Consider the following 22,746-nt stretch of genomic DNA (forward strand, 5'->3'; position numbering starts at 1 on the left):
CACTGAATTATGATGCCATCTCAACACCGTCTACCGTTCTATCAGTCGCATTGGAAAATAGTCATGACTTCCATACGCCAATCCACGCACAATTTTCAACCCTTCACCTCGCTCATTCTTCCTTCTCGGCCTCCTGATCCGCATCCGCATCTACATCCTCATCCTCATCAACACTCCAATCCCTCCATCCCTCGCCCCTAATCCAACTAACTCCCTTCCTCCACTCCCTCTCCCGAATGGCCCTCGCATCCCTCTCATAAACCACACCCGTCACCATCAACGCCAACACAAACACCCACACATCACCGCCCTTCATCGCCCTCCACCACCTCCTCTTGACACCAACCTTCCACAAACTATCCACACTCGCCCGCGCACTATACAAAAAGATGCCCCGTCCGTGCCGCCGCTCAATCCACGCCCACAGCCCCGCGAAGAAGCCACCCAGGAAGAAGCGCTGCGTGGCGAGCACCCTCTTCGGCAGATACGTCTGGAAGAAGCAGATGGATGCCCAGGCGGTGGAGATGGCGCCCGTAGCAAACGTGGACATGCGGAAGGCGCGCGAAAAGATCTTGTGGATGGTCGTCACGGGGAAGTTGTACAGGGCTTTGAAGCGCGGGATGATAGTTAGCGCGGAGTAGATGATGAGGAAGAAGCGGGCGATGGGGGGGAACGAGTTCAGCCAGAAGGTGAGGTAGGTTCGTGTGCAGGACGGGTCGGACGGGTGGAGGGTCGCGCAGGAGAGGGACGTGATGAGCGGGTGGGCTTGCGATGTGAGTGGTGATATGGCCTTGACGGAGGCAGGCAGGACTTCTTTGTTGGGGAACATGGTGGGCGAGATGTACGCCGGCCAGTTGAGCTTGGCCATCTGGGATAGACTCTCGACGACGTCTGTGGTAGACGGCCATGTGAGATGGGCGGGCCATCCGTCCGGCCGGGCGTGAAGGTAGCCGTCTGAATTTTTGAAGATGAAGCTCCCGTACGCCTACATTATTAGCACCCAACAAAATCAGTGGGACATGTAAAAAAACTCACAGCAGGAAAGCAATCACGATCAAAAACAACAGCATGCAACAGCTGTCCAAACGCCAACGGCTGCAACATCCAGCTCCCAAACCACCACGGCCGCTCGCGCTTCTTGCCCCCCCTCACACCCCATATGAGCCCTTCGGCCTCGCACACATTCCACCCAAACTCGAGCGCCCGGAACAGCGCGTAAATGGCAATAGAAACACGCAGCTGTTGCGAGGGGTACACGCCCAGCGCGACACCAGCAAGCGAGGCCCCTATGGCAGGGGCATAAGGCGACGTCAGCGCCGCTGCGGTGCGGGGATTGCGTCGCCGGAACGGCTCGACCGTCGGGTCCATGAGGTGTGCTCGCAGTCGGGACAGGAAGCGGAAGAGGAATCTGTAGAGCAGGAGGATGGACGATAGGGACACGGAGAGTCGTAGGGCGGGGGATTTGTGCAGCGGCTGTTTGGGCGCATTGTCACTTGCTCTGTTTACGTTAGTCTCTGCACAAGGACCTAGGTAATTACAGTTCTCCCAGAGGGTAACATCAGAAAGCAGAAGGGAGGAAGAGAAAAAGGAAAAAAACGCACGTCTTGTCCATCCTTCGAGAGATGGCCTCCCAGCCCTTCATGCCCACCATCGTCGCGACAAACACCCGCAGCGCATGCCGCACTGCCTTGGCGTTGTAGTCGTCGCCCCCTTTCTTCTGCGGCTGCAGCGCCTTGTCGACGGACGCGGGGGTCGGGGCCGCTCGACGCAAAGCCTTGGACCGCGAGAGGATGTACTTGTGCAGAGTGGCATATTCGCGGGCGGAAATGGTGTAGCGGAGAGTGTTGCGGAGGATGGGGTCGACGGGGGGAGATGGCGCGCCTTTGCCCGCGGCGGGGGGTGATGACATTGTAGATGTTGTGTTATTCTCAGCCTTTTCGGTTTTGAACGCTGGCGATGTGTTGGTGTTGTTGTTGTGTGCCGTTGGATGGTTAGATGGCACCAGGCTAGATGGAGGTGTCGTTGGACTCGCGCAATCACAAGCCAATGTTGGTGTCAATGTCGGCTAGCAACGCCATGAGCCCAGCCGACAGCAACGAGATTACTCGAGAAGAGTCGAAAGACAAGGTATAATGCTTCTGCTCTGAGCCAGTACCACGACTGCTCTGGAAGAAAGCAGATGCGTCTTGACAGGATAAAGTAGGGAGGTAGGTTGGAATGCTCGCGTGAATCAACTCCGTCAGATCACAAGTGCGTGCAGCTCGCTTCAACCACTTCAGTCAAAGCAAAGACCTCGGCTTGGGCCATTCATGTCCAGGGCCTAATCTAATCGAGTCCAATGCCTGTGGGGCCCTCATTCACATTCAATGTCCAGTCCCAGTGTCCCAATCTCCCCGCATGTCCCACTGCACCAACAGCAGCTTGTGCTCGTCATGGCCGCCTCCATCCAATTACATTTGACGTATCGTCATTCCCTTCCCATCTCCCTGCCTCGTCCGTGAATTATGTCCCGGTCCCGGTCCCGTCTCCGGTCTGGTCGTCCCAAAACGACATATTCTCCGAGCCCGTAACGGAGAACCATCAAAGAGTTGCACAGCAAAACAGAACAACTGCAAGGATTCCCCATCATTCAGCACGTCATTGGTAAACGAGCCTAGACTTCTTCCATCCTCCGTAATTTGCATCCTCAATGCTCATGCTCTCTTGTTTATTATGCCTCAATATATCCACCACAATCATGCACGTCAGATCAATCCACGACATGTGGTTCCATGTGTCAGCAGAATCTCTACCCACACATTACCTCGCTTGGGTCGACAGAAACATCAACACTGCACATCCCTGGACAACACGCAATATATCGAAAATCGCTTTTCTTTAATTCCTCTCAGCTAGACTACTTTCTCAGTACGGACGGAATCAATGGGTCCCCTTCTTGGTCCCGTATCCGCCTCAATGTCAAAGCCATCATCAGTGCTATATGATATACCCCTCGAGTCCTCGCAAAACCAAATATCCACGCTCCACCGCTGACTTTTGTGTAATCAACAACATCCATCAACCCATACACATGGCATGCCATCCCATCCGTCGTCATTCGCAATGTTTGTGGTATCATCCTCATATCCTCTAATCTTTCCACACCACCAGCCCACGTCCCAGGATACAAACAACCTCCTCGTTGCTTCCTCTTGCTCCAAGGCCACGCTACCATCCACTCATTCCTCAAAACGTAGCCAATTCGCACCGTTCTGCCATAGACAAAGTGCTCCTCCTATCAGACATGGCGCAGAGCACACAAGTCATACTTCTGTCCCCTGCAAACTTCGCTTCTGCCCGACCTCGTGGTCACATCCCATGTACTAATCCCTTGGTTCGTATCCTAAACTAACTTCCCCAGAAGTGGCCACAATTGTTGTCCGTCACGCGCCTTCATCGGCCGACGACATCTCCCGCTCGCCGTGGCTGCTACAGATAGATGCTCTTTCTTGGATTACATCGTAATTCCTGACTTCCGTCCAGAACACCTGCGTGGTGCCTTCATTTTCTTACCAGCACCCTTCCCAACCAGCTGTAACCAACTCATAACTTTTGTCCATGATGTGGCCGCGAAAAGAAACTAAAACACCGAAAACTGCAGACGGAAGATTCTTGCCGCCTGACTCCAGCTTCATATACGCGCAAGTAAGAATATCTCACGCAAGCATGCATCCTTAAAACACTTTTTTGTAGTAAATGCAAATATGCAAATGTATGCTGGCAGGCAAACCAATCGAGCAAATTCTGTTCATCGTAGACGACGTTCCGCCAAGCTTTCATGGATAAACAGGTGAAGAAGGGATCCTTTCGGGTTCCACGTATGGAACCCATCTGCGTCCAAGGGATGGTCCATTGGCATTTCCGTAAGGCAAAATCTCCTCCTGCCAACCAAGCGCACCCCATGGCCCAATATCCCGCGGAGAGGGACCGCAGAGGGCGGATCGAATTGCAAGAGAGCTCTTGATTCTTCCCCGAAGGACAGCATCGAGGGTGCGGAGACGGCGTGCTTCCCGCTCTTCAACAGTACTCCTGATGATACGGTGGCGAATTTCCGAATTAGCCCAACCGTTCACGTTCCCAGAACCTGCCGACTCTAAAATCATCTTAAGTTGAGAGAACGGCAAGTTGATCAACGCTCTAGATAGCACCGCATGTGGCACTGGTTGTGCCTGCTGAGCCGCTTTGGGTGTTACGGAATCCGGCCCACTGGCTTCCTCCCCCAGGGACATATCACCAAACTGTATTCCAGTGAGCTGTTGCGAGCGTCGGCCCATTCCAATCTGCACTGAGGAGCCTCGAGCGATGACCGGAGCCCGTTTCTTGCTGGCTGTCGGTAATGGAGGGCACTCTGGCAAACGGGCATACTCGCCGGGGTGCTCTGATGTCGTGTCGAGACTAAATGTTGACGGGATGTTATGAACAATAAAGGTGACAACAGCATTGAGAAGAAGTCTAGACGCTTCTCCAAACCCATACGATAAGCGGGAGCCAGTGTCGATGGATTCGTGAAGGGCAAACTCAAGAATCCTCTCCATGGTCTGCCAGTTCAGTAATTGAGTGGCCACTTCACAACCTCGTAGAACCACAGGGCCCCACTCCAGTAGGTGACCAGCAGCAGCGTACGACAAGGCAAAGTCAAGCTGTTCAGTAGAAGTTCCAGCATCCGTGATATCGCTTGCTTCTGCACGGTCACGACGAGGGGGCAGGGGGAGGAGCGGATGCCCGTACAGTCTTTGGACTGCCATGTAAAAGGAGTCAGATCGGATCCAGTTGCTTTTTGTCTCCATGAGGAGAATCTGCATTCCGCGATCTGACATCTGATGCAGCTGATTCTTAACTTTATCAGCAATTGTGCCGCTGCGGGCGAAGATGACCCGATGACCGGGGATGCGGACGGGGGGAGCCCGGTCATCCACATATCTGAGTTCCAAAGTACAATCAGCGAGCTCAGCATTGCCAAATTGTTGTTGTAAATATCCCAGGAACCCGTCTCCGTTATCCTCGCGAGGCATGCCCTGGTACGGATAGCTGCCTCCTGGCATCATTCTAGGATATTCTTGGTGGCCAAGCATCCTGCCTTGCTGGTTGGGCATATGTCCGTCGGGCTCGCCATGGCCAGCAGCACCGTTACGATGCCCATTACGAGGGTACTGTTGGTACATGACGTTTTCATCAGGATGACCAGAAGACTGGGAGCCGCGGAAGCTTTGAGATGCAGATGGCCCAAAGTTGTTGCCATATGGTGGGTACGTTTCCACGGGTCCGTAGGCCATTCCGTGTCGGCCGTAGCTGTCAAAATTCCCCGGCTGCATCATTTCGGCGCCGTACTGCGGCATCATGGGTGGGAACCCATTACCGCCGGGTCCCATGTATGCAGGCCGGGCATCGGCAGTCGCAATGCCTGGCGGCGGTACCATGCCCCCGGTTTGTGGCGGTACTGGTGAAGGGCTTTGAGAGTCTTGGAGTGCGCCAAAGTGAATGCTACTATTGCTTGGTTGTGCGTGATGCATATGACCCGGCCCGTTGGGCAATGGAACCGGCGAGCCCCGTGAGACGTCGTTGATGTTCATTGCAGCGTAGGAACGGTTGGCTGGTTGAAACGGTGGTGGCATCTGATAACGAGAAGGCGACATACCCGGAGGCGGTAGGCTCTTGGCAACTTGAACAGCATTATAGTCGACTATTCGAGGTTGGTTAGCAATTGAATGACATCTTTGGTAGCTGGACGGAGCCTTTGTGCCAACCAACCTGGCTTTTGCATTAACGCATTCTTAGACAACGCTCGCTTGGGGTCGGTCGATGTCTCGGATACTGGTTCATCTTCAGTGACATCGGCCGTGGGTGCGTCAACGACCGATTTTTCACTGGGAGCGATGCCATTCGGCTTCTGGTCCGAGTCCATCACGTCAGATGCATGGTCGGTCGTAGCCTTGAGTTCGGAGGCAGCAGTCTCTACAGTTGGAAAATCAGGCTCAACGTCAGCCAAATGTGCTCCAGGCAACGGCCCTCTCTATGGTATTCAGGACAGATAGTTCACTTACCGGTTATGACGTGCTCTTTGGCGCCAGACTCTCCATTGCCGGAATCTTGAGAAGTTGGCAGCGGTTCAGCCATGTGTTGTGAGTCCGAAGGCGGGGATGCAGTGACATTTCCAGCCACAGCGTCCTGCACCTCGCCATTGACATTATCAAGATGCTTAGTCTGAGACGTCTCTGAAATAGCGGCGATTTCCTGGACATCAGAAGTTGCCGCAGGCTTGTCCTTGACCACAGCAGTGACGGGCGCTGGCCTACGCTTCAGAGGCAAAGCTGGGATCACCGGTTTTATTGGTTGCTTGGTGGCGGCAGCCTTGCGGCCCTTGCCAGGGCCATTTGAAGGCGGCATAGGTGCAATCGAAGTTTATCGATGATGGAAAGGATGAATCGAGGATGATGATGTGTTTTTCGTCGTGGGATGTGCGTCGAAAAGTTGGCGGTCCGAATTTCGGGGAGATAGCAAGACGGGCGAGGCGTTGGCTCGGCTTTGGAGGAAGCTGCACTTTGTCGGGTCAAACCGAAGCCAGATGGCAAGCAGTATAAGCAAAAATGGAAAAGAAATGCTGTAGACGCCTCAACCAATACGCATAGGTCCCGTCATGAGAGGATGCACCCAGTGCCAGGTCGCATGCACCTCTCAATAGACGTCGCCAAGGGGCGTGGTATGAGGGGGGAGGAGAAGATCGTGGTTTGGTGGGCAGCAGGAGGATGGGGGGGGAAAGAAAAAAGAATGGAGTCATGTCATGTCAATGTGGTCGATGCATCTCTCTGCGATTCTGTGATTGACCCTTGCGAGCTGTGGCACTTGGCTGGCACTGGCTGGCACTGGCGGGCACTGGCGCTGGTGCTTGACTGGCCAAACTCTTTTGTTTGGATTGAATCTGGTTCCATGTCCAGTTCAAAGCTGTCAGGCTCCACCGGGTCAAGTTTCCGCCTGCATGTACCCTCATGTGCTTCAATGCTGGCTCTTCACTGTTCGTTCGTGGTCCAGCCAAAAGTTGATGGCACTGGGGCCAGTTTCTAAATTTGAACCGTCAAGAGCAGTGAATGTCAATGGCAATTGCTGCAATACGCAACAGTACAGAAAGAAAGCATCACAGGTCGACAGATGACTCAGTTATACCACGACCCTTTCCCGTTTTCTGCATGATCCCAGCCCGTCTCCAATCCCAAGAGAAAGCTCCTGCGTATTGCATTGTGTGCCGTCACACAATGAACATTGGTTCCCCATCTTCGCCATTGTGGCGGCCATTGCCGGTCCATGTCCCCGCCAACGCCAAGTGCTCGCTTTCTGCGACTGAACACATGTGCACCGGACTGATGCACATCGAACACCCAACACCAACACAAGGGGACTTCATGGATGGACTTGACATGTTGTTCAAGCGCAAAAAGACAACCCAGTATTTTCCCCATTGGACATGCCACTCTTACTCGTCATGGTTCAGTGTTGGCGCAACCCCGTCCCGAGGCCTATTCACCAGCGAAGCCAACCAAGCATGTCAATATTGTGATTTGTTTGATAGCACCAGACAGTGACGTCTGTGCCCAACCACGTGCCTTAAAAATTCCGTATCACGTAGAACTGCTTCAAACGGGATACCTGGCTATGATATCTTTTGTTTTTTAGTTAAAAAAAAAAAAAGAAGAAGAAGAAGAAGAAGAAGAAAAATTCCGGTATTTCTTGGTGAGTGCGAAACCCAGGACATATCCCAGCATCTTTGTATGGAGGCGGCATCACAAACACTCGATCCCCATCTCTAGGGAGTTGAACTACGTCCACTCTTATTGATACGATCCATACAGTACGGTACGCGACGTACATCTACCATGTGAGCATGACATTTCTGTACGGTCCATGCCCCAAAACAACCTATGCGGTCATATACATCATTAATTCGTCAGCTCGCTAGCACAGGCACTATTTGTCCAAAATATATACACCCATCACGCTCAAATGCCAAAACAAAAGAACCCCTACAAATCATCCTCGGCACCACTCCTTAACCCTGGCTTTTGTGCATACCAGAAATAATAGTTGAAATACCGATGAACCGACGGATCTTCCAAACCTTTTCTCGCCAGCGCCACTCTGACTTCTGCCTCAGTCTCTGATATTTGTAGCGCCTGGAAAGGTCTCCCTGCTAGCGTCGGGATAAAATCGACAACAGCCATCTTTTGGTATAGGCCTATCACCCTCATGGTCTTTTCCTTTGCCCAGACCCCGATGGGCACTTTCATTATTCTGCAGTGGATGTTTTCAAATCCGGCTTCGCGGAGATACGGTTCTATTTCGGCAGGTAATGTTGTGCTCATACCAAATTTCTTGTAGGCGGCACCGGCGGTATCGTATAGCGACTTGACGGGGTCATCATCTTTCATTGTTCCGTCATCACAAAGCGGTACACCTTGTAATTCCTGTAGCTCAATCCACCCACCGGGACGGAGGCTCCTATGCAAATGTTAACAACGAACCTTGACTAACACCAGCTAGAGAAACTTGGCGCAGGGCTACATACTCGTAGGCATGCCCTAGGACCGTAGGTATGTCCTTAAGGATCATTACCATGAACCGGAAATGAGCTAGGTCGACATCTCTTTCTATCCAGTCCAAGGTGCAGTCGTCGACTAGAAATGACACGTTTGCAGGAACCCATTCTGGTTGAATTGGTGTGAGATCGATGCCGCATACATGGGCGCTAGGGTACTTGTCGCCGACTATGCGCAACAGCGTTAGCTAAGTGAGCCCACTGAAGGGGGGAAAGCATTGTCACAAGCATGGGATAGGGTTTTATATACCTTCTATAGCCCAGATTCCTAATTTCCAACTCGAGGGTCAGTAGAGCGTTCCCACACCAATTTCGTTCACTCAGGTTGTGGAAAGAGAAAAAAACGCACCAGTCCCTGTCCCTATATCCAATATCTTCTGTGGATGCATTCCGATCGGTGAGAAAAATGGTTTCCCCTCAGTAAGCATCATCAGCATAGCGTGCTTCATATCCTCCCTATTTTGCTCCAGATCATCGTTGGGAATGGGATAGCGACCATCTCCAAAAGTTTGGTACCGACGGCCACGCTCGTACGCAAACGCAGCGTATATGCTGGAGGATAGACTGGCCGTGGTGTCATCACCTAACAGGTCGCTCTCCAGGTCAAATTCGTCGTCAGAGTCGGTGCTTGGCTCAATTACCGGCGCCTGTGTCGCTCGGACCACAGCAGATGGTCCCGACGTAGGTGATGTTTCTGTCGGTGTTCCATGTCCAATGGGCGCTTCGACCTTTTCGTCGTCATGGTCCGGGGCAGTCACCTCGACTACGTCGGAGACTGAAGCGCTTTTGGCCCGGTCGCGAGATTTGGTCGATGATGAGACCATCGCGGCGGATGGGTGGACAAGCGTGGTCCACAGCTGGCGATTTCAGACCAGTTGACGGCAACAAGCGGTGGTGTTGGTTGATGATGGAAGCGAAGTTGACAGCCCAATGTCGTCACAACGTGCGTCGATGCACTCTTTCGATGGTAATTTCTGGGCCTGTATCTGATGGACAGAATGCAACATGTAGTACGGGAGGGTACACTGGGGAAGGCGGGTAGCGGTTGAAGGAACCAGACGCATCAACGGTCTCCATGTCGGTTCTGGGTGGCGCATAGTCACGATTTCTGGGCTTGCGCAAGTGCTGTGCTGGAAACTGGGCGGCTTGTACACTCTATCGGTGGCTCTTGACCTCGGCCACAGAACCCTGTTAGGGAAGCACCTTGTTCCGTGGTGTGGTCTCAGTTGGTTCGTCGGGGATCACGTCCGTGGAGCTGAGGACGGCAAAAACTGACATGTCACTCCCTGTTCTGGGTTTGTCTGCCAGTGGCCACGCCCAAGTGGATTCTTGGCGCTGGGGTTTGTGCGACAACGGGTGCCATGGTTCGTGGCGGACGGGATGATTACCAGTTACACACGATGGATTGATTGCCTGTTTTGAAGCCAATATTTTGATCAAGCTGTTCGCTTTGTGCTTCCATTCACCTTCCAGCCATGCAATTGCCCGCATTTTCCAAAGAAAGTCTGAAGCAGAACGCTTCCTACATGAACATTGATGTCAAGCAAGGCTGACCAGGAGCTAGCTGGCTCTGTGCTCCATGCTCCTGCCATCTGCACCAGATTGACTCCTTCCAGTTCAAGTTCCTCTGTGCTCCACGATTGATGCCTAACGCTATATATTCTACCAAGCACCAGCCTGCCACCATCAAAATCATGATTCGCTTTTGCCATGTCCCCGTGTTGCCATGAGCATCTTCTTCACTGTCTCTATGTCGAAAGACTTCTTGGCCTCGGCTAGGGATTCCTGAACCGCCTTTGCGCCTCTTCGAATCATCTCTTCTTCGTATTTTGCCAATGTTTCTTGTTTCAGGGTAGCATCGCTACCCGCTGAAGATATTTCAGTCAAGGCCGTGACGAAATTGTCGACATCTGTGATGGAGTGCTGGAATCCTTGACCACGGTCTACCACATTCAATTAGTTCACCTCGCCAAGTGTCGAATCTTCCCAGGGGTGTTGGGACACGAACATATTAGCATGGGGTGAGCTGCATCGCCGGCAAGCGTCACTCGTCCTCCATGATTATCCCAGGGCACGGGTACCCAATACTTCATCTCGTCGATATACACGCTACTGTTTTCTGGCGTCCAGTCAATGGCTGATTGAAACACGTCGCGCAATGGTGTCGTTTTCTCCCTGATATAGGTGAGAGCCTCCTTGCCCCTGAGGTGTACCGCCTCGCCGTTCCATATCTTGGTCCAAAACGTGGTCCAGGTGGATGTATCAGCTGGGTCGTCGACTGACATGACTATGGAGCGTTTGAACCATGTTAGCGAGACGTATATAGCCGTTCTTCCAACTCCGTTGATGAATTCACGTACCACCGACAGCACCAACAGAACTTGTTCCCATCATCAGCGCGGCTACAGGATGGGCCCGCACAACCGCATCCGTTTTCCCCGCGTCTTCGAACTTTGTGATGCCCGTAGCAAATTGAAAGCCGGACCCTTGAGGACGAGATACATCGGAACCTAAAAGAATTTCTCGTACTTTAGAGGATGCACCATCGGTTCCAAGCACATAGTCGACATCAAAAACACTGCCATCTTCAAACTCAAGCTTCACGCCGTGTTCTGTGGGAGAAAACTCCTTCAAAGCCACGTTCCATCTAATGTCAACTCTCTGAGCAAGCAGCCGACGCAGTGCCTGACGACTGACTCTCCTCGCGTTGGGAAGAGGGCTGCGAAAAAGCAAATCTCCAGTGACGCCATTGTAGCATGGGAGGCTCTCTACCTCGCTGTTAAATTCCAAGTGAGGATTGCAAACTGCCTGTTTCAACTCTGCAATTATATCCTTTGGCACCAGCTTCTCGAAAATGGGCATAGCCCAGTGCACTAACATGGTCCAGTCACGGGCCCTTGTGTCGATACTGGCATCCTGCTCGAAGACGACGGCGCTGAAACCATTCTATGCAACTATGTGAGTATCATGTTCTCTCTTTTCGCCAGCAAAAATGTGATGGGAGGACTAGAACGGCCGGCTGCATCTCACCTGCTGCAACCCATGTGCTGTGAGTAGACCCGTCAGCCCCGCCCCAATGATGGCGACTGTCTTCTTGGCTGAGGTAGGAACAGTCATTGTTTACCAAGGTACCTGGGTTGGAAGGTAGGCTGGTGCAGTAGGTATGGTAAGGTGCTGGCGTTGAGAATGATTCTATACTCCTACGCCAAACAGAGCAGAGACGGATGAGACTTCATACGACCCGAAGTATAGCTGGTCAAAGCTTATTCAGTTATATACAAGTAACAACAAGAAACGAGTCAAGTTGAGAACTGCAAAGAGAAAACTACGAGGCCCATTCGCCCCAAAAACGGGCGGGGTTCCTGGGAGTAATTATTTAGCCCACGGTAACCAAAAGAGGCCGCGGACTGGAGCTGGGAGCTGGGAACAGGAGCAACTCGTTCAACCAGCTAGCCGGAGCTGGTTCACGGCCTGCTGATGAAATTACGGTGTGTATGGGGACGGGCTTTGACCAGACTGGCTTCCATCAGATGCCAAGTGAGAGCGGACTGTGCTTCCTATTACCTCCTTGCGAACTAGCTACCTAGGTATGTATCAGCTCGCTACGCCACGTATGTATCGGCACGTCCATCGGTGGGGATTGGATGAAGGAAGAAGTAATTTCTACATGCTAAGTTCGTGTGAAGCAGCGCCTTTAGCAGGATAAGCCAGCAGGGGTTGGTTGGGGGGTGGTGTGCTGGCAAATGTTTGAGACCCAGTTGATGGCCAGGCCCGGCCTGCCAAGTCAGGCGGCGGGCGATACGGACGAAGGACTGTACTATCAACCATTGTTTTGGTGAGTTATGACGTACCAGACGATAATACGGCAGAGCAGGTGTCTGTGTGTACTCTGTATGCACGGCAATATTTCTCGGGAATGGTGGGCCAGCATCGGGAATTCAGCTCATCGAATGAGGGAGCCCATCCGTGGTGTTGGGTCGTGGTGTTGAACGACTACCGTCCAGATTGGGCCAAATGCAACCCGACGGATTGGTGCGGCCTGGTTCGAGCTGTCGCAATATCTGCAAGGTGAGGTGCTACATCAGCGGCAGTCGATCAAGGGCCATACCAGAAAGACTTGACGCCTGACGCTTGAGGTAGGATGAGGATGAGGATGATGTAGGTTGTTTGATCTGAGGACAAGGACAGCGAACGGCAGCATATCAACATCAACTGCATTCTACTAGCAGACCTCTGACAATTCGTCTGGGCCCAGCGAACGATCATATGAGGCGTTGACAGCAAACAGCTCAAGATGCATGTATCCACTAGATTGCATGTTCCCCTCCCTCCCGTGCCGACAACAGGGAACGCCAAGGGGCGGAGCGTAGCTGAGCTTACTGGATACCGAAATTCCTCACTACCCACTCGAGATGCACCAGGGCCAGGGGCTGCGAATCTCTACCATGCCACCGGGACAAAAGTGCTTCCATCATTTTGCAAATGGGATATTCACCCGAAATCCATGGGCAGCACAGTCCTCCAAGCGCACCCATCACCAGCCCAAATCCAACAATCACCCCATGTCGAGAAAACGAAGAGCTCATCAAAAAACAGTGACACCACATGCTGCCGTCAAGTTTGCAGAAGCGGCCCGTTGGATGGCTTGCGCCACGCTCGTCTCCCGGAGAATGGGGAATTCGAGAAACACCCCAGCCAAGGGTCATCCAAGACACTGGGCTTGTGGAAACTGTTGGCCAAACAATGTCGCCTTCAACGCCATCTGACGAACGCCATGCATGCATGCGTGCGCTGTCTGATTTGTTTCCTGGGAACCTTGTTTGGGGCCTTCCTTGAAAATATCTTGTATTGTGTGCATGTGTGTTTGGCATGTGCTTTTGGGTATATGGTCTTGGCCGGGCTTGACTATTGGTTTCCCTTGTTTGCTCATTTTATGCAGCATGTCCGGCTGTCCCGGTGGGATAATGGGATTATGGGGGCAGAGTGTGTTGACTTGTTTCTCAGAATGCATGCTGACTGTACTGGAAAACTGAAAAGGTCAATGCCTGGTGCTGTGCTGCGACAATTGATTGCTCATTTTGTCGTGGCACAAGTTGAGTCAGATCAGACTCTGTTTGGGATAGAACTCGCATTTGGCGGTCATGTGATGGAAAGAATTGCGCCATCGTGAGAAATCCTTCAAACGACTGTCTGCAGCCGAGTACTTATAGCAAGATGACATGGTGACTTCGTTAAGTACTTGACAGTACGGGTTGCGGTCCTTGTCCAGGTACATGCCTGGTGCTCGTACTTTTGCGGACCAGTCACTTTATCAATGCGGTCGAAGTGCTTGGTCGATGCTCCCACACAAAACCTGCCTTCAAGCTTCAATATGTTCCCGAACGGTGCGGATGGTACAAAATGACCCAAGACATGCGTGGCACACTTCACACTTCAGGTCGTTCTTCAGTCGTTGGCGGGTTACCATACATAGCATCATGTCTATGCCCTAGGCAGAAAAGCTAGTGCTCTTCCATGCGAGTTGCATGAGCAATCAGTCGTTCTTGCTGTCAACAGATGAAACCGGATTCAATCTTTCATCACAATCCCACAGATCGGCGCCCGCACTGCCCATGAACAATGGTGACTCCAGAGACAACTACACGTCACATAGTACACAACACCAGGAATCAATCTCAACGCTAATTTATTGTCTACTAATGCAAAATTGAATAGAGTCTTTACAACGCCAAAACATATGGAAAAGAACCGGGCCTTCGCACATCAACTTGGCGGTCAGACCCAGCCAGGCACCGCATGGCCTGAAACAACCACAAGGCACGGACAGTCCAAAGACTGACCACACAAGCCCTGACTGCACCGCAACCTACGTTCCCTCTGCCTAGGCTATACCTCCACCTCTAACAAGCCTTGCGATAAGGACGTAAAGGAATATCGCACCGCCCAGCACCAAAAGCTTGTTGCGATATATCCAACCCCGGCCAGCATCTCGCTGTTGAACAACCGCATCAACGACAGCCTGTGCTTGGTGGCCGCTGGAGCCACCAGCAATACCCAACTGTGGTCCGCACGATGACCCGTTCTCGCTGTCCCAGCGGTTGCCAGTTGCTGTGTCGACCTTGTTCGTCTTCATCCACTCCCAGTTCTCGAGGTCAAGGTCGGCCCATTCGCTGCGGAACTTGGCGCCACCATCACCAACCTTAATGTTGCCCTTTAGCCCAGTATTCTTAGCGTGCGAACCGCCTCCAGACGAGTTCCACCAGCGTGTTCGTGAGGCGAGGTATCTCTTCTCTGCTGAGGTCGTGGAAATGGAACCGGTGGTGATCTCGTCGCCGGTCATGAAGGACAGGAGGCCGACGAGAATCGTTGACACTTCCCAAGCAGGGTTAAAAGACTTGGGATGGAAGTCTGAAATCGATAAGCAGAGACGACTTGAGGGTGAGAATCGTCCTGATGGAGTGTGCATGCGGATCGCGGGAGGCGCAAAGGGATAGTTGGGAGGGAATATTAGAGTTCCCCAGTACTGGCCGCCATGATAGGGTGTGTCTTCAGGACCGGTAATAATGTAGTGCCATCTGTTGAAAAGGTTAGCCACATGTAGGTATACTTGGTGTGTGATGTTGGTAGATGCGTACTCTAGGATATTTGACTCGGAAGGGTGGGCTGTGATGTAAGGTGGCGGGTTCTCCGAGATGGCCTTGTATTCGCGGGTTAACTGTTTCGGAAGTCAGCGTCGCTCAACAACGAATCTATCTCTTCCAAGGCTTAGCACACCCGCTTCTGAGCTGCTTTGCTCGCCATGTGTCTATTGTGCAAGTGGTCTTTTCCAAAGTCGGCTCGAGGATTCCAGGGTAGGAGACCGGACGATGATGACGATAACGATGATCGCGTGCGCGCCACTGGCTGGGTTGCGTCAGGTTGTAGGGGGGTTGAAAGAGAGTCGTCGTGGTCCGCGGTCAATGCAGGGAAACAGTCGCTTTCTAGGTAGATGGAGAAATCGAGTCCGAGATGCCCAAGCGAAGGTAGTGTAGGTGACGAAACACTTTGGTCTGAACGAGTCGTTGGCATTCACCGGGCCGCGAAACGGGCTGCTTAAGTAGTATTGGGGCGAAGTATCCAGATTGTCTTCGGAGCCAACAGAGTTCAGTCCCTCACCAGCCACACTCCACCAGTGATGTTTAATATTGCGCCACACTTGGTCTGGCGCCTCTGCATACGTTCCCGATCCGTGCCGACGAAGAGCAAACTTCTGGCATGGAAGCTCAAAACCTCTTGAGCTTCCGTGTTGTGATGCTGCTTGACTTTGGCAACACTTAAGCTGTGCCGCTTCAGAACTTTGCAATGGCAGCAAACTCGAGCACCACCGCGGGACATGTAAGTTCTGAGCTTATTTCTCCCGTTGACCAGCTGCAATGGCTAACAACGGACAAAAGCCCGGTGGGCTGATCGATAAACTGCATTCGAGTACGGACGAGGTGCTCAGTGCCGCCAAGACATCGCCAGAGTTTCGCAGCGCAGAGCATGAAGCTAAAGAACGCAGGGTTGCACAAATGGTACGTACGACGCAACAAGGTTCATCCTCACAGAAGTTATTCTTAACTGTAAATTTAGATGGCGGATCAGATGCTGATGCCCATGACTGTCAACGAGGTCACTGTCAATGGCGCAAAGAACATTCGACGAGGCTTTCTCGACCCCATCTTCGCACCGCTACTAAGCGACAGCCCAAACGCTCCTTCGACTGTCGGCGATGTCATGGCAAAGCTTCAGATGGCGAGCTCAAAGCTGTCTGGCCTGCGTAAGTGGTCACTTGCCAATCCCATGCCGAACGAACCCCTTCGTTAATCAGCTCCGTAGAGATTCTTAGAGAGCCTCCCGAGGTATACCTGTCACAAGCCAGCCAAGTCGACCCTTCCACGAGTCCGAACGATGTCAACGTGTCCATTGGACTGAAAGAATTGCCGCGATTCAAACTCCAGACCGGTACTGATGTTGGCAACGGCGAAGGCTCGGCCTATGGATCGCTTTTATGGAGAAATATGTTTGGAGGAGCAGAGATGCTCACCTTGAATGCCAAAGCCGGCACGCGGACGAGGTCGGCGTACAGCGCTAACTTGAGTGCGCCGGTGTTGAGTGACCCCGACATGAGAATCTCGCTAGAGGGACTGGCATCTGCCGCAGAAAAACCATGGGCATCGCATGAAGAGGTCGTCAAAGGTGGCTCGCTACGTTTCTCGTGGTTTAACGCTGAGAGGGACACGCACTCTGTTGAGTATTCCGGTGCATGGCGGCAGGTCACTGGTCTGGGTCAGGGAGCCAGCCCAACTGTTCGCCAGGATGCTGGTGATACAATCAAGAGTGCTATCAAGCATACGTTCCACCGGGAAAGGCGCGACAACCCACAGCTACCCCAGTCCGGCTACATGCTACGATCTGGACTAGAGCTTGCTGGTATCGGACCTCTTGGTGGCGATGTATCCTTCTCAAAGGGCGAGGTTGAAGCAAGCGGTGCGATTCCCATCCCACTGCCAGGGGCCCAAGAGCGATCAGGCGCATCCATCGGCGCTGGATTCCGAATGGGAATGCTCTATCCCCTACCCTTGGGGTTCAACCTCGGCGGCGAATCGTCACCTAGCCGTCTCAACGACCGCTTCCAGCTTGGTGGTCCAACAGATGTTCGTGGATTCAAGCTCGGCGGCCTGGGTCCCCACGACGGCACAGATGCAGTAGGGGGAGACTTATTCGCCGCTGGAAGCGTGAACATGCTACTCCCGCTTCCATACAAGGGACCAGACTCTGGTCTCCGATTCCAAATGTTCGCCAATGGCGGCCGCCTCGTCGCCCTCAAGGACAGCAGCAAATCCACGGAAGTTGGGTCGCGAGGACTCAACGCTGGCGCTGTCCGCGACGGTATGCTCGGTGCTATTGGAGATTTGGTCAACGGCGCGCCAAGCATGGCTGCTGGCGTTGGACTTGTGTACGCCCATCCTGTGGCCAGGTTCGAACTCAATTTTAGTCTGCCACTGACGCTACGCCGTGGCGAGGTTGGAACCAAGGGCCTTCAGATGGGTGTTGGTATCAACTTTTTGTAATAATAGTCTCCTCTCGCGATAGAGAACCAAAACTTGTACTGTAAAGATAGAAATTTCACGCAACTATTTCGTCATTCTCATTTCCGTTTCACCGAGCAATCCTGCACGCCGAGTTACACCGAATTTCTAGCCTAATAAAGTAATTCGTACAAATGACCATACGAATCTCCAAGTCTCTTTTTTGGTCCATTCCTTTCCATGGAAATAATACCACTGTGAATCCAGGAAATACATACCCACAAATACCCTACACTAATGCCAAGCATCGACAGCTGCATGCAAAGAAGACATGTTGCAATTTATATAACAATGAAGTTTCATGAGTTATGTAATCTCCGTGGTTATTAACTTGGTGGTTCCGATTAGCGCTGGTGTTTGTCGCGTAGAGGTGACGTTGCTTGTCTTGGTGGACTATTTCCATTCGTGCTACTACCAGGCGTTACATTTTTTGAATGGGATGGCGGCAAACCCACGAAATTGGTAGCACTCTGTGCGTATGGGTAGTTTAAATGCGTCGAAGACATATCTCCGTGGAAATCTATGGGATAAATATGTTGATGGTAATTCTTGGCTGAGTGACAATTGGGCACGGGGAAATGTCTGGGATCTGGCCAGCATAAAGGAATAGCATCTTGATACTACGGATGGAATTACAAAGACCAGAATAGCTTGATGCTACAGCATCAGTACTCCAAGTCGCGACTACACCAATACAATCTTGTTTATTCAATGTCCTTGACTACCAGCGTCAAGTATAAAAAGACAAGAACCATCCAACAAGATCCCAAATCAACCTCGTCAGAGTACAAACAAAATCACAATTCAAGCAAACCCAAACACATCTTCAACCTCAAACTCCCCATTTAAAATGGTCAAATTCACACTCTCCGCCATCACTGGCCTCGCAGCCATGGCCGCCGCCCAAGAAACTTCACCCTCCACCATCCCCCAACTCACGCAAGACCTCGCCCTCTCGCAGATGTGTCCCATCACCGGCAAAGTCAACTTCGTCAACAACTGCCCCTTCGACCTGCACATCTGGAGATACGACTCATCCGTCGACAAGGCCGCCGTGCTGTCGGCCAAGAACACCTTCAGCGAGCCTATCCGACAGGATTTCCGCTCTGGGCTGCTAGGCTACAAGGTCGCTACGGATGGCCGTGCCGTCCACGACGGATACACCTGGCTGAACTTGAACTACCGCTTTGATGTGACCAAGAATCATGCTAATGGGCTGGCCTCCGTGGGTACCGGATTTACTAACCCTCTTGAGGGGTATAGTTATGGTACTTCGGTGAGTTTGGGACCTAACTGCAAGGAACTTCATAGCAGTGAGAATGGGACCCTTAAGATGAAGAGCGTTGAGTGTGACGAGCCTACCTTTAAGGGTCAAGTTGACTATGAGTTCTGCACCTAGGAGGGTAGCCATGGTGGGAAGTTTTGCGAGGTTGCTCGGGTGGGAGAGGATTGTATGGCAGGTTGATGGTGGATTGGGTCTTTTTTGTTGTTAGTTTATTTAACTAGTTTCAAAACAGCCAATTTATCCCGTTGTGCGAGTCTGGAAGTACTCTCGTATTGATGCATTGTAGTTGCAGGCAATGGTTCAGCCATGACGATTTGAAATTTTCGCCGTTATATCACGACAGACGCGAAAACACGCCTGTGTGAATATATTTGCGTGAAATGTATACTTGGATATCGGTATTTCTTTGCATCTTCTGCGATCCCAACACGTCACTTGTGCAATAGTTGCTGTCATACTGGTAAATGGTAGTTGACCTAAGTTTGCAAGTAGTATAGTAGATTCCGACCGGCCAGTTTGGACTGACGCATGTATGTCCCAAAGACGGATGTCATTCAACAACTGCCGGCCAATTTAGTCGCTTGAAATACGCGTGTCATGTCAGTTGGTAGGGTAGTCCAAGCAAGGTATCAAGCTTGATGTTCTTGGATCATCAAAACTGCAAGCCGGTTCATCCGTTGTTCCAGTTGCCTTCAAGTTCAATGATGTACAGGAGACGCATTCTCGGGCCCAACGACGTGTCCGTGGTTGTACTGTTGCCTCATTAACCCCGAGAAATGCACTGCCAAGTAAACACTGCCAAGACGAACGCTACTCGTCATTGTGGTGTGCATAAAACCCGGAGCGGATTTGCGGACTTTCCGCCATCAGAGCACAATATACGGCCCCAACTTTTTCAGCAAGGGGATATTTTCAGGGAGGCCAGGTTTGGAAATAGGAGAATGGTCCACAATACAACCTTTAGTTGGGCTGTTGCGAAACTCGGTTGGCATCGCGGCCCACATATAAGTCTTGATGTTGGTGCCGCAAGCATTGAGTTCGACCAACACAGACAAAAACATGTTAGACCAGACTAGAACAGGAGAATTCTGACATTATTCTATCATGGTTGCGATCTCTGCAAACGACTGATTGCTTGGTTGGTGATCTGACTAAGCGGGTGTTTGTGGAAGAGGCTGCATGTCTGTTGTCTGCTTTTGGATGAAGCCTGGTGTCACGACTGGATGAAAGTGTGCCTCGCGACTGGTCGTGTGAGATCACGCCCCTGAAAGGGAACGGCATGTGGAGGAAACCAAACTTTGTAAAAAGCTGCACATTTGTATCACATAGTATTGAAACAGGGACTCTGTGAGCAAGGCGAATGGAGCCTTCGTCGTATCTGGCACAGTGCGACAGCGCCGCTCATTTGACGGAAGAGGTTGAATGCGACCAAAGGATCATTCTCTGTAAGAATAATCAACAGAGAAGCAGACGTAGCAACACCAGAAACCTAACAGCCTGTCTTGAGACGACTGAGCTGTAAGTTGTTGTTACCGCACTGGTCCCGCTTTAGAAAGAATGATGCAAAGAAAACATTATATCGCACTTCCCCTGCATCTTCAATCTTACACGCTGCAAGAGATGCCGCCTGATAAGGAGGCTCATGAATTGCTTTGTTTCATACCACAACAACTTGACTCCACATGCCGTACAGACTACTTGTAGCAGTAGAGAGGTGTACGAATGGAGCCTTGGCACTAAGAAGCCCATAAAATAATTACCCAGTGCTGTCGAAAATTCAACGCTGAGAGTTGCCATTGGCGCTCAACAGTTGTGTGGCTCAGGAAGGGTCTGGTCTGGTTGAAAGTGAAGCCTCCCTCCTGACACGGAGTGGGGGCGGGTTGTCGGGTTGCTCCAAGACCCCGAGTCCCTTTGGCAGGCAAAATGTTTGGCATTGCACCACAAAACTGAGATCCCAAGATTGCTGGCGGCTCCAAGTGCTCCAGGAGTGACCCAGGACGTATTCGGATCCGGGGATCGTTCGAATTAAGTGATAGTGCTGAGCAGTTGGCGCGACTTATTGCCTTTCATGGCTGGGCCAGTGAAATCTGCCAACAAATGGCAGACGGATTGCACATCGCTGTGATCTCACATGGGCGCAAGGATTGCCTGTGCGTCGGAAGCCAAATGTGTTTTGCTGTGTGTCGCGTATTCAAGCGGTCGTGGTGATGCCGTCATACATCATTGTCCAGTGGTACGGGGCTTCAGTTGCAGCCTTATCATCAACATGATTTCTGTGACAAAACAAGGTGAAATAGACGAGGCCAGGGCCAAAAAAAAAGACACGAGATGCAGTGAGACTGGCGTCGAAAATGTGTCATTTCTGACCGATTTGGTCAATTCGCAAGTTGACAACAATTCGACATGTCGGACGCGAAACTGGTCCTGCTGACTGCTTTGACATTGGAGAGAAAACCGTGTTGGTCCCTCCAAAGGTATTTGTAGACTATCCTTCTGCTAACCTTCTAGAAACGGCCGAGCGACATCTTGTAGTTGAATACTACCTGGATAGCCATGCTCTCTGGATATTATTGCAGCATCCTTGGGCGATACATTGATCTCGCTCGGAATGAAACACGACGAGATGCGTACAAGATTGCAAGTCGTCCTATGGAAGTTAGGTATCCGTGGGGCAATGGGGACTCCTTCATGGCAATATTGTCGGCAGGCTTATGCCAAGCTTTGGATGACATGGCTGTGGTAATGTCCAAGATATGCCAGGGTCAACGGATGTTGGACACGTTCACCCTGAGGGTGATATTTCTTGTGACCCGGATGGTCTCGGACGGGAGCGCACATTCTCAAGAAAAGCCTTGGGCTCGAGCAGCGAATTTCCCACTATCGTTGGGTTAGTCGGTCCAGGGCTATCGGATTGTGATACTCAACACAAAGCTTCCAAACGGGAGGCACCAATACCTAAACCACGACCACCAAACCCACCAGGTTGATGAGGCAGAGATGGATTGAACCCATTGAACCCACTATCGAGCCGGCGAGACACACATGTGCAGAACAGACTCACCGAGCTAGGCCAAGCCAGGCGCACGCCCCAACTTGTGTTTATCGGGTCAAACAACGGGCCATCCGGGGTGTCCCTGTCGGTGTCGGGTTGAAGAAGCGCCCGCGTGCCACTGAGGGTGTGCCTGGGCGTAGTATGGGGCTGGGCTGTGCTCGCCTGGAGATGTGATGTGATCAATTGATGCGTGTCAAGTCGGGATGCACAATTTTTCCATCCAGCGCCCTGACGCTGTGCCCAGAGGCGAGCACTTGAGTCAATCTGCACTGGCTTGCACTGGCTCCGCTAAGTTGACTGTACCGGCAGGCCCACTTTCCGCTGCAAAGTCCCCACCATCAGCACGTTTGGTGTCCATGACTAGGTCAGTTCCGGTCTCAAGCTGCACCAAAACATGATCAGACTGGACGTGACTTCCACTCTGGCTGCAGGATCACAGGCGGCAGCAGATTCCGACCGGATTGCGGACACGTCTGGCGTGGTTGTCACTGAAGCGAGCAAGAATTGGGACCAGGGGCCCGTCACTGGGCAAAATGGTTTTGCAGCTTACAAGGTCGATTAACATCAAAGTCCACTATCTTCTGGGGCAGACTTGGGGGCTGCCGTGCAATTTTTTGCGCAGATTCGCGCAAATTTAGATTACAGCATTGCTCCCAGTCATTGTCCGTCTTATGAC

General features: G+C 51.9%; 8 protein-coding genes across 8 annotated transcripts; 3 read left to right on the forward strand and 5 right to left on the reverse strand.

Moving 5' to 3' along the window:
• Window positions 1–112: 112 nt before the first annotated feature.
• Window positions 113–1,909, reverse strand: VFPPC_01271 (hypothetical protein; the record flags this gene model as incomplete). Its single annotated transcript, XM_018281128.1, has 3 exons — window positions 113–985; window positions 1,036–1,498; window positions 1,602–1,909. The coding sequence occupies 3 exons, from the start codon at window positions 1,907–1,909 to the stop codon at window positions 113–115; spliced, it is 1,644 nt and encodes a 547-aa protein (XP_018149674.1).
• Window positions 1,910–3,815: 1,906 nt separating this feature from the next.
• VFPPC_01272 (hypothetical protein) lies at window positions 3,816–6,423 on the reverse strand (the record flags this gene model as incomplete). Its single annotated transcript, XM_018281129.1, has 3 exons — window positions 3,816–5,719; window positions 5,788–5,991; window positions 6,081–6,423. The coding sequence occupies 3 exons, from the start codon at window positions 6,421–6,423 to the stop codon at window positions 3,816–3,818; spliced, it is 2,451 nt and encodes an 816-aa protein (XP_018149675.1).
• Window positions 6,424–8,051: 1,628 nt separating this feature from the next.
• VFPPC_01274 (helix-turn-helix, Psq) lies at window positions 8,052–9,447 on the reverse strand (the record flags this gene model as incomplete). Its single annotated transcript, XM_018281131.1, has 4 exons — window positions 8,052–8,526; window positions 8,594–8,792; window positions 8,874–8,891; window positions 8,973–9,447. 4 exons carry the CDS (start codon window positions 9,445–9,447, stop codon window positions 8,052–8,054), a joined length of 1,167 nt encoding a protein of 388 aa, XP_018149677.1.
• An 868-nt stretch (window positions 9,448–10,315) lies between these two features.
• Window positions 10,316–11,740, reverse strand: VFPPC_01275 (monooxygenase; the record flags this gene model as incomplete). Its single annotated transcript, XM_018281132.1, has 4 exons — window positions 10,316–10,566; window positions 10,632–10,910; window positions 10,984–11,569; window positions 11,654–11,740. 4 exons carry the CDS (start codon window positions 11,738–11,740, stop codon window positions 10,316–10,318), a joined length of 1,203 nt encoding a protein of 400 aa, XP_018149678.1.
• Window positions 11,741–14,504: 2,764 nt separating this feature from the next.
• VFPPC_01278 (actin family protein) lies at window positions 14,505–15,691 on the reverse strand (the record flags this gene model as incomplete). The annotated part of the gene is made up of 3 exons (XM_018281133.1): window positions 14,505–15,198; window positions 15,259–15,338; window positions 15,398–15,691. The coding sequence occupies 3 exons, from the start codon at window positions 15,689–15,691 to the stop codon at window positions 14,505–14,507; spliced, it is 1,068 nt and encodes a 355-aa protein (XP_018149679.1).
• Window positions 15,692–15,964: 273 nt separating this feature from the next.
• Window positions 15,965–17,715, forward strand: VFPPC_01279 (outer membrane protein; the record flags this gene model as incomplete). Its single annotated transcript, XM_018281134.1, has 4 exons — window positions 15,965–15,997; window positions 16,057–16,176; window positions 16,235–16,421; window positions 16,481–17,715. 4 exons carry the CDS (start codon window positions 15,965–15,967, stop codon window positions 17,713–17,715), a joined length of 1,575 nt encoding a protein of 524 aa, XP_018149680.1.
• An 868-nt stretch (window positions 17,716–18,583) lies between these two features.
• VFPPC_13036 (hypothetical protein) lies at window positions 18,584–19,132 on the forward strand (the record flags this gene model as incomplete). Its single annotated transcript, XM_018290813.1, has 1 exon — window positions 18,584–19,132. One exon carries the CDS (start codon window positions 18,584–18,586, stop codon window positions 19,130–19,132), a length of 549 nt encoding a protein of 182 aa, XP_018149681.1.
• Window positions 19,133–21,571: 2,439 nt separating this feature from the next.
• Window positions 21,572–21,910, forward strand: VFPPC_15331 (hypothetical protein; the record flags this gene model as incomplete). Its single annotated transcript, XM_018293084.1, has 1 exon — window positions 21,572–21,910. One exon carries the CDS (start codon window positions 21,572–21,574, stop codon window positions 21,908–21,910), a length of 339 nt encoding a protein of 112 aa, XP_018149682.1.
• Between the last annotated feature and the right edge of the window lie 836 nt (window positions 21,911–22,746).

Source organism: Pochonia chlamydosporia, chromosome 1 (genome assembly GCF_001653235.2).
Source record: "Pochonia chlamydosporia 170 chromosome 1, whole genome shotgun sequence".
Taxonomy (NCBI): Eukaryota; Fungi; Ascomycota; class Sordariomycetes; order Hypocreales; family Clavicipitaceae; genus Pochonia; species Pochonia chlamydosporia.